This window comes from Aulonocara sp. 'chitande type north' Nkhata Bay, linkage group LG5 (genome assembly GCF_057382095.1).
Source record: "Aulonocara sp. 'chitande type north' Nkhata Bay isolate Kocher_YH1m ecotype deep benthic linkage group LG5, A_spYH_male_GT1.1, whole genome shotgun sequence".
Classification (NCBI taxonomy): Eukaryota; Metazoa; Chordata; class Actinopteri; order Cichliformes; family Cichlidae; genus Aulonocara; species Aulonocara sp. 'chitande type north' Nkhata Bay.
The window spans coordinates 40,120,082-40,130,870 of NC_141348.1; the positions used below are offsets into that span (position 1 = coordinate 40,120,082).

A 10,789-nucleotide genomic window follows, 5' to 3' on the forward strand; every position below is an offset into this window, starting at 1 on the left:
CGGGCAACAAAGGAGTGGCTCCGTAAGAAGCATTTGAAAGTCCTGGAGTGGCCTAGCCAGTCTCCAGACCTCAACCCCATAGAAAATCTGTGGCGGGAGTTGAAAGTCCGTGTTGCTCGGCGACTGCTCTCGAGAAGATCTGCATGGAGGAATGGGCCAAAATACCAGCTACTGTGTGTGCAAACCTGGTAAAGACCTATAGTAAACATTTGACCTCTGTTATTGCCAACAAAGGTTATGTTACAAAGTATTGAGTTGTATTTTTGTTATTGACCAAATACTTATTTTCCACCCTGATTTACGAATAAATTCTTTACAAATCCTACCATGTGGATTCATGGATTTTTTTTTTTCACATTCTGTCTCTCACAGTTGAAGTGTACCTCTGGTGCAAATTACTGACCTCTGTCATCATTTTAGGTGGGGGGAACTTGCACAATCGGTGGCTGACTAAATACTTTTTTGCCCCACTGTACTTTTGGCCAAAGACCATCTGACAAGCATAATGTAAGAGCTGGGACTGAATCTGTAGATAATTTGCCTCCTGAGCCACAGCTGTGGATGGAGTGCCTCAGCATGGTTATACAGCTTATTTCAAAGTTGTATTTAATAAAGCATCAAGAACAACTGTGACCTGCTGTCTTTTAATGTTTACAGTAAAAATAATGTAGTTTTGTCCCGGAATGGTCACGAAAGAACTCGTGCTATTGTGAAAAGATTTTAAGAAATGGCGTCAATAAGTCTCTCTGCTTCCAGCTAGTATTTTCAGTTTGTGTCCACTAGGGGGCTCCCCTGCCATGTGTCACTGAGATCATCACGGGACGATCAGACTCATTTTTAGTAACAAAATTCGTTGTTTTCGTTAATATTTTCAACCCATACATTCCGTAAATTCTGGTTCTATAATGTCATGCTCTCTAGGGTGGCTCACTTAAAATACTGATGCGTGATGGAGTTTTGTTTGTTTTCTATTACACCTTGAAACCAAACTAAGCCTTTTTTTTTTCATTTTTGTTTTTGTCTGCAGTTAAACCTGTGAAGCATCTCCACCTTTTGAGAGCCGTAAATCACATTCAAGCTAGTGAGCTTTGTAAAACCTGTTTTCTGCAGTAACCCCGCCTTTAAATGCGCACTCATTTTGATGGGTTCCGCGCTATAAGGAAAATCCATACCTGACTGACTAGTATGGCGCACTTGGTAAAGTTGAAACTTGACAGCTTGAGAGGAGGCGGGATAAAATCAACAGAGTGGATAAACAGGTCGGCCATGAGGCCCTGATGAGTGCCTGCAGCAGAAAATCTGTCGACATTTTATGTGAACACGCAGGAATGTGAGGCCTGGTAGAAAACGTGCGCGCTGTGGATGTCTCTGCAGACTCAGGTCTATGACGGGTGGAGCTGAAACGGTAATCGGATTGTGTAGTAGTAGTAGTATGACCACATACCCTCCTCTCACTCACTCGCACACACATTATATGGTTATTTTTCTAAGTCACGGGCCTGCGCAGTCTTAACTCTGCGCGTTGAACCTCAGTTTGAATTTAACAAATATGAATGCGACTAACCATCGTTTTCTATCTTTTATTATAGAGAAAAAAAATACATGTTCTGACCGATTCTCGTTTTACATAAAACCACACACATTTTTACAATATAATTTCACTTATTTCTTTATTCTTTAATATTAATTTTCACGATATATGATAACGACTTTGAGATATACATTCCATCTTTTTGAAACCACAATAACACACTACACATACGGTTTTATAACATTTCCACAGGACCCATTGGATTGCACAGAATGAAAAATGTCTGTATGCACATTTTCCTCTTTAACGATCTTTCTCTTTTAGATTTTCAGACACCGAATTTTTTTTTCCGAGACATGAGATTTTCAAAATTAATTAGAAATAAAAAACGAACAGGCCGCGTGTGTGTGCGTGCATGTGCGTGTTTTCGTTCTATTTCTTATGTGTGTGTATTATTTCATTTAATACTCCCCGTGTTGCTGAGATCTGTGGGGCTGGACGTTATTGCCGATTGAAAAGTGAATTAAAGTAAATATCGAAGAAAAAAAACAAACCAGGCCTATCAACAAAGCGTTACTATTACACGAGGATGAACCGAAAATTAAAGGATTCTTAAATTTCCACTTCCCAGTTTCAATGTATTTGTGTCTAAAATATCATACATTCAATGCATAGTTTGTTTAGCTGCTGTGTACTCTCTGATATTTTGCATTGCCAGAATATTAAATAATCGGGGAAAGTCAATTTTTGCGTATTTCTCAGGAAACTTCACAATTACTTTTTATCGTCTTTACGCCGTCGTGTGTTTCTATCTCTTATTGCCGTTGTCTTATTTTATCTTTTAGATGCACAGGCGTTCGATTTTGGGTTTAATGCCACACTCAAAGCCCGCAGTCAAATTGCGAATCACCTAAAAAAAAAGAAGTGGTGTTGCGTGTGTGCGCGCGCGTGTGTTTTAATCCCTTTAAAACATCTTAAACATCATTAAATCACAACAAGTCCGTCCATCACAAACTCGAGCGTTACATGAAGTGAAGTCTCGTGTGGGGAAGCACCACAAGAGCGACGAAAAGGCGAACTGCCCTTTTTGCAATTTTGTTTTAAGGTCGATATTGTAAACGTTCACTCCACTGGAAAATATGTATATGTACTCTTGTTGGCATATTTATACAACATGTATTGTCCGTAGGCTAAAGTGTGTCGTGGATGCATTAGATTCCCTCACTGCCACCAACTGTGTGTGTGTGTGTGTGTGTGTGTGTGTGTGTGTGTGTGTGTGTGTGTGTGTGTGTGTGTGTGTGTGTGTGTGTGTGTGTGTGTGGGTGGACTGATGCAAGCACTGTATGAGTGCGAAAATGTCCGCGTGTGCTCTGTGCGCACTTTTACGCATGAATTAAGCAGAAGGGACTGCGCTCGCCAGGAAGTCATGTGTTTTTTAAATTTTATTTTATTTTATTTTATTTTTTTCACTAAATGGAGACTTGCAGTTAACATCTAGTTCCAGCAATGGCTTGCAATTATTCTTGTATGTTATATCTAAAAGCCTCTATGAGCCCCTCCATTGAGTGGATGAAACCAGATATGCTGCATATACCTCCTATTACAAAGATGGCGACATCAAAGAAAACCTGGTGCCATAGCAGCTTTCTCCATAAAAGCTTGAGGTGGAAGAGACTGGGAAGCAGAAAGCAAAGGCCTGCGCCCGTCAGGCTGCCGGTGAGGCCCATGAGGAGGGCGAAATGTGGCACATAGATCGCCATGAGCAGGGTGAACACAACAAGGCTACATCGGAGAGTGAGTCCCCAGGACTTTAGGCGTCCATCGCCTCCGTAGCAATCTGGAAAGTAGGCGCGTCCCCCTTCGTTGAAAAATGTTTTCTCTAATACCTCGACAGCAGCGAAAAACGGCAGCGGATACGACAGCAAAGCTTTGGACACGAGGAAGAGGTTGACGACAGCTCGGATGGTTGGGGGCAGGTTGTCTGTGATGACCTCCTTGGTTTCATCAGCCCAGGTCAGGTAGGCCACCAGGGCGAATAGACCCTTGAGGATGCAGGCAGCGATGTGAGTCCAGTTCATCATGCAGTGAAACTCGCTCGGTTTCTGCATGTTCCCCTCCAGAGACGGCAGGAAGATCTGCGAGGTGTAGCTGAACACAATAATCCCAATGGAGATGGGGAATTTCTTGACATCGATGTAAAACTTCACCTTGTCCCAGGCCCAGTCCCTCGCTCTGGAGAGGCAGTACGCTATAACGAGGACGTTAATGACAAAGTGGGCTAACGTGCAAAGCAAGCTGAACTTGGAGACGGCTTTCAGGTTCTTGAGAAAGGCGCAGGGGAGGAGAGCAGCGGTGGCGATGATGGCCCAGGACTTCTGGGAAATTGGCATGTTGGGGAAGCTGTTGTACATGAGATTACCGCTGACCACCACGTACAGGATGCAAGTCATCACTAGCTCTATGATTTGGGCTACATTCACGATATGGCCACCTAGAGACGGGAATCTGGGCGCGCAGCAAGCGTTGGCAATGTCCACATAAGAATCCCTCACACGGACGAGCTGTCCGTCTTCGTCCTCCTCGTACAGGCAGGCAATGAGGATTTTCCCCGTGTAGCAGCACACCACAGCGGCGAAAATAATGAGAAAGAGTCCGAGGTATCCTCCGTGCAGGATGGCGTAGGGCAGGCCCAGAACGAACATCCCCTACAAACACAGACAAATAAAGCATCGCTAATATTAGGCTGTGCGCTATATTAAGTTGTTAAATGAAAAGTATTAATTTAATCATTAATTATTTTTCTTATCATAGTATTTTTTATTCGTGTAACTAGATGATGTTTTAATGTGTGCTTTGAGGCTGCTCTGCCCGACCCTTCAGTGAATCTCACTCCCCTTTTCATGTTGTGGGTTTTCCACTTGGCTTTGAGCGCATCTGCCCGCTTCTGACGTCATCACGAGCTGGAGGAGACACACTCTGACGTCAGGGTGACTGCCGCGACCACAGCCCCGATAAAGCATAAAAAGGATTGCGTCTAGAGGGATTTTTGTCGCATAGCCTCCACACACACACACGCGCGCACGCGTACACACAGGCTCTCTCGAGTAAATGCTCCACTTTAAAGTGGGGATTTTTTTTCCCCACATGAAAAGATAAAATAAAAAATAAATACTTTTTCGAAATGCAGCTTTTTGCACACACACTGATCTCTGTAATTTGAAATTTCATATTTTTCAGCCGCGTCTTTATGGTTTTAGTCTAAAATGTCACTTGGACTTGATCATAAAACCAATTTTCCTGCATAACTACAGTGTTATTCTTACTTTTAACTTAGCTGGATTTAGATTTTAATATAAACAAAATTATAAAACATTTTTAAAATGCAGGTTTTGGTTTTCTTTTTATTCTAGAGTCTACACAAAAATTCCTCCATCCACTTATTTATTCCCACGCGGAGTATTGTGAGAGCATTTATCGGGGACGTGCATCAGCTACACAGCACATTACTCCAGACAAAGAATGTGCATGTCGAGAAAAGGAGGGGGCCAGGGCATCAACTATCCCCCCCCTTTATAGCGCATAAACGTCTAAAAAATCTCTGCACTGTTGTGATCAGAGATCATGAGAACGCACTTAAAAGGTTTAAAGAAAGTGGATATTTGCCAGACTTTAATTTAAAAACCAGCCACTTCACAAAGTTGCTTCAAAGGGAAAAGCCTGCTGATTTTTTTTCTTTGTGTATAATTATTTTGATGTGTTCGTAGATATTTATTTATCTCGAATTTCTCGGATGCTTCGGAAGCGGCTCAACCATTTGGAACCCAGAACAATCCGTGGAGGGGGTGCGTTTTTACCTGGATTGCGTTCGTGACGTTCCAGCCCGCCTCCCAAGCGGTGATTTTTGGTCTGACTTCGGTCAACTCGTTCGTCGGATCTCCGTCCTTTGAGGCAGAGTGCGGTGGACCGGTGCCGTCCCTCTGGTAGTGGCTGTCCCCATCCAGTGCGCCTCCATCTCCGCTCCCCTCTCCCCCCATTTCATCGGATGTTAAAATGTCCATCTGCATGCCTTGCCGGTGGTCGTAGTCCAGGTCATCGCAGGCGGCGAAACCCAGAGCCTCTTCGTCGGTGGCGGCCTGAAACCCCATCCTGGCGAACATCCCGCTCACCTTTGCCTGGGATTTGTTGGACACAGCCGTGGCTGCATTTGTCAGTTTATTGGAAAGCTTGCTTCTGATTAACGTCGCCATTTTTCGAACCTCTCCGGATTCCGAACTGTCTGCAGCTTAATTAGTGTTTGTCTCCTCCAGTCAGTAAAAAAAATGAGGCTACTTTGGATTGCAGCTCTTGATTCTCTGCATTAGATAAAGCCACGAAGGAAAGCGCAAATGTTGGTTGAAGACACCGTCGGTTTTCAGTTGCTATCTCCACTTTTTAGTCACTGCTCGTCTGCAGCCTGTCGTTATCCCCAGGTTCATGTCACCTTCAGACGTCGCTGCTCCGTTTCTGCATCTTGGCACTGCGCTCTGATGCTCGACGCGTAGCGCACCTTCTCAGTCTCTGAGGCAGTTCAGCGGCGTGCGCAAAAGCTTTACGCACGACAAAAGGCGAGCCACAGGTTATTGCAGGCCTGTAAGATCGCTTTCTTTTGGGTTATAAGGTGGCAGGCAGCGCTTCCAGGAGTTACTTCTCGTCTTTCAGGTGCCTTTACTGATGCCAATGCGGTACCGTGGAGCCCGGGGGGGAGGCAGGGAGGAGACACGTGTCCTCACCAGCCTGCCAATGCAAAGCACGTCTCCAGCCCTCCCAGTGCCCCACCAGGAGAAAACGGGAGAGATTTGCTGCATTTCTAGGGGAGGTGCTTGCAGTACCCCCACCACCCCCAACCCATAATCTATAATACCTCATCCCAACAACCAATGGCATTCCGGGGGCCTCAAACCTTGCATAACTTTACCCATATAAAAGGAAGCTGAAATTTGACGAAACCCCAAGCTCTCCGGACCAGATTGTATGATGTAGGAATAAAAGGTGTAATTATTTCTTCTTTTATCAAATGTCATTTCTTTTTAAGAAGAAGAGGACGCGGAGCAGCGTAATAGTTAACTTAATTGTTTCTGGGATTACCTGGATCGGGGTTTCAAACATCGCTTTGGGGTTGATTAATTGATCAGGGGATGTGATCTCGCGCGTTTTGTCTTTGCTAAAAGGTGGTAAGACGTAGAATTTGAGCTTGTGTTTGAAACCCGCAGCTCATTTAGTGGCTCTATTGCAGGCTGAAGCCTTCATTCAGCATACTCATTCATTCACTCACATTCACTCATTCATGATTTTGCATCTGTGATGTTACAGTCTGACCCGTGGCGATGCTCCCTTTAAGAAAACTATATTTCGCTGCGAGATTTATTCATTAAGAAAATAAAATACGTAGTTTGAACATAAAAAACGTGACAGGGGATTAGTGATATGTCAGCCTGAATTAAACCCAGATGATTGGGTCTGATATTTTATTTGGGTGCCAACAAACTATCTTCTAAACATACCGTAAGTAGAATTAATAAATATCCTTATTTTAACTTTTGGCTGATCTGAGTTCTCCTCATCTTTACAAAAAATGCTTGAAATCCTTCGGCTTTTATTTGTTTTTGTAAATGTAGGTTAAGTGAGGCGGTAACAAAGGCTCAAATTGCTGTAAACGGTTTGTTGACATTGCCTTGTCACTAGCACTTTGTGCGATGTGCACACCATGCTCAGTGTTTCCCCAGGCTGCAGTATCAGAGTTCATCGCCGTAACACAAAGCCGGGGCCTTGCTCGGTACGAGAAAAAAGCAAAAAGAAGCCTGAACTAACAGACAGTGTGCTGCATTGCTGTCTGTGTGAGTTCCATTGGGAGAGTATTTACTTGGACCTGAGAATAAATAATGCGGCCTATTAAAAGCTTTCACGTTGGGTTCTTCAATAGCTTGTAACCCGATAAGACCAGAAATGCATCTCCCTAGAAATACAGCTGACTCATCTCCAGTTGGCCATCAGCAAACAGCAACCACAAAATCAGACAATATCAAACTGTTTTTTCCCAGTATTTTTTAACACTCCATAACTATTAAGAGCCATTATATTAAACTATAATTAACCATTTTGCTTCAAATGAAACGCGTGATGTAAACCTTTTAGCAAAATAGCTAGAAAGATGTATTTTTCTTCTCTCTGTAGCAGAATTGAACGGTGTCAAGCCAAATCCACCCCGGAGCCAAACTGCATCACGACGATCGCGCTGACTGGCTCAGACTGGAGTGCAGGCCTGCTCTTTATCGGGCCTGTGCATCAGCATTAAAAGCTTAAATCAGTGCGTTTGAATCAGAAAATACGAGGCAAACGCGCCTTTGTGTGCCTTTTTTCCCTTTAAACTTCCAGCTGTGGGAACGAAAATGGCCGCTTTCCCTTGGCCTGAATGAAGGAGTTAATGACAGAGGCTGTTATCAGCGGGCTGCAGCCCTCCTCTGATCTGCGCTCCGCACTGTCTGATGAAGTGTGCTGCGAGATGAAAAGAGCAGCCGTGACACCACCAGCCAGCAGGTTACAGCGGCTGCAGACCTCCTCACGACCTGCTGTACACATAATAATAATAATAATAATAATAATAATAATAATAATAATAATAATAATAATAATAATAATAATAATAATAATAATAATAAATTTGTGGATATTTGGTCTGACTCTGCAGTAAAAGTTTGGTTTTATGGTCATGTGATGAGTCCCACACATGCATGGGGACGCAAAATCGTGCACAAGGATAACAAACAACTTTCAAACAAATAAGAGCCCTTTTTCTGTCATGTCACATTATTATTATTGTTATTATTATTATTATTATTATTATTATTATTATTATTGTTGTTGTTGTTGTTATTATTGTTATTATTGTTATTATTGTTATTATTGTTATTATTGTTATTATTGTTATTATTATTAATAATAAAATGATAAACTGGCAGAATGAGCTAGTATTCGTTGTGTTTGTATCCGAGCACGCTGCTGTGATATCCTTGCAAGAAAGTGATCCCCCCCCCCCACCCCCCAGTTTATCACCCATCCCGAGAGTCGTCAGAGGGTCAGGGTGCCACGTCCCAGGAGGATCCACATCTCTGTCGACACAGATATGGCCGATCAAAGCTCTTTGTCTAGTTTGCGCTGCTTTTGTATGTTGACTCACATGTTCGAGTCATCTACGTTGCCATTCGGCCTTTTTTGTGGTGGAAGAATCCAAAATTGCATCGTGATCTCAGTTTGTCCTCAGATTCATTTTATTTCAGTATTTCAGCCCACGCACCCCCACCGCATGCACAGCTTTCCCTCCCTCCCATCTCTCTCCTCAGTGTCTCAGCCCCCTCCCGGCCCTACATTTTTTTTTTCTTTAAAAATTTCGCATTACACACATGGGTGAGCTGGCACAAGACCCCCACCCACCCCGCCCCTCCCCATTTCTCGATTCATAAAATAATTTTCAATTGCAGGAAACATTTTCTCTCAGAAAGATCATTCCGAGAACAAGGCCGAACAAATAAATAACCAATAAACCGGGGCGGCAGTTTGCTTTTGTTGGCCACCATAAACCAGACTATTGGATCAAAAGGAAAATTATACTTAGGCTAATGTTGGGCTTCTGACGTCTTTACGCCGGTGCAGTGTCAAAGATTAACAGTGGTTTTATGTTACCATGGCATCGCTGAATACAATTATAGTCAACTTTTGCTTTTGCAGCGTCTGCAGTTCAGCCATGAATGTTTTCAATGAAACAATAGAAAGATATGGCACTGTGCCACTATTTGTGTGTTTGTGTGTTTGGCGCACGAACCAAGCCGAGCCGACACGAGACAGCGATGCCAACAAAACGCGCACATGCGGCCGTTTTAATGTGGGGGTTTTTGGTTAAGATTTCTGGATCCTGTGCCATATTACCTTCCATTTAACCCACGACTGTCCGGCTGCTGCGCCTGCTCAGCGAGGCAGAAAATACCACCCCAACACTCCTCAATTAATAAGGGACGGTGAAATGGCACTCTTCGCTCTCTGGGGATTAGAGCAGGGAAATTAGCCCACATCAGGCTAATCAGAGGACCTCAGAGTCCATTAACATTTGCATCACAATCACAGGTAGCGCTTTGCCTGTGCTATCGACTGGATTGTGTGTTGTCTGCTGTGAATCGTTTGGAAAGCAGAGAGAAAAGAATATTTCTCTGTGCCACGTGAACCACGCATCACTTTCAGCCGAGTGTTTTTGTCTTTTTTATATATATTCCTGCAGGATTTGGGTTCAGGGAACTTTATTATAAGTTATACCTGAAATCTAAACTTTAGATTAGGCCAGAAAAAAGCGTGAGATTAACTTTATGGGTATTACCGCTTAAACCTCGCATTACAAAAAAACACTTAAGTCAAACTGACACCAGCAGTCAGCACAGCTGAGACAGGTGTCCCTCAAAGTGGGCTACCGGTGCCTTCTGTAGGAGGAGGTCCTCGTCAAAATGTGTTCATATGAATGCGTAATTTTGCCGTATCAGCCACGTCGTCTGTGCGTAATTTCCCTAGTTTAAACATTTTAATTACAAATCAAGCATTTAAAGCTTGTATAGATATGCAGAGTAGAGCTCACATTATCATATTTTTTCTGACCTCACTGTGCTGCAGCCGAGCCGTTAGACAACCACAGCCGCCGCCCACTTCCACGAAGAGTAATCCAGGTGGCCTGCAGTGGTAAACCACTAAGAGCCTTTTCATTACTCCTAATGCGCCTGTTTAATGGCTTATTATGGGCTCCCGTGAGACTTCCACATTGATGGGTTTGTATTAGTCCTGCTTGGTGGCTTCTGTCTGCACGACAACAATGACAAATAGCAAGAGGAATTCTTCTACTCTATCTATCTATCTATCTATCTATCTATCTATCTATCTATCTATCTATCTATCTATCTATCTATCTATCTATCTATCTATCTATCTATCTATCTATCTATCTATCTATCTATCTATCTATCTATCTATCTATCTATTATATTATATTATATTATATCATTAATATAAACTGAAAGCATTGGTGAGTGTACTCCTTCTCCTCCTGCTTGTGTATTTGATATAAAACGCTCCCCAGACGCTGTTTTGCTGTTAACCCACAGTGACTCCGCTCTCTCCATCACCTTCTGACGTCCCCCTTGCTGGATCGGCTCGGGTTCACTCTCCTGCTGTGACACATTAACATTG

General features: G+C 43.2%; 1 protein-coding gene across 1 annotated transcript; it reads right to left on the bottom strand.

Annotated features, from left to right (window-relative positions):
- Nucleotides 1-1,564: 1,564 nt before the first annotated feature.
- LOC147331297 (vesicular inhibitory amino acid transporter) lies at nt 1,565-6,354 on the bottom strand. The gene is made up of 2 exons (XM_086293525.1): nt 5,386-6,354; nt 1,565-4,236 (listed from the first exon to the last, which is right to left on the bottom strand). Exons 1-2 carry the CDS (start codon nt 5,776-5,778, stop codon nt 3,049-3,051), a joined length of 1,581 nt encoding a protein of 526 aa, XP_086149651.1. The 5' UTR covers nt 5,779-6,354; the 3' UTR covers nt 1,565-3,048.
- Nucleotides 6,355-10,789: the final 4,435 nt, after the last annotated feature.

Bases quoted from the DNA above. Each gene is read 5' to 3' on its own strand.
- LOC147331297 (XM_086293525.1), bottom strand. From the start codon at position 5,778: ATGGCGACGTTAATCAGAAGCAAGCTTTCCAATAAACTGACAAATGCA. The intron at 4,237-5,385 runs GTAAAAACGCAC...CTGTGTTTGTAG, and splicing joins ACGTCACGAACGCAATCCAG to GGGATGTTCGTTCTGGGCCT.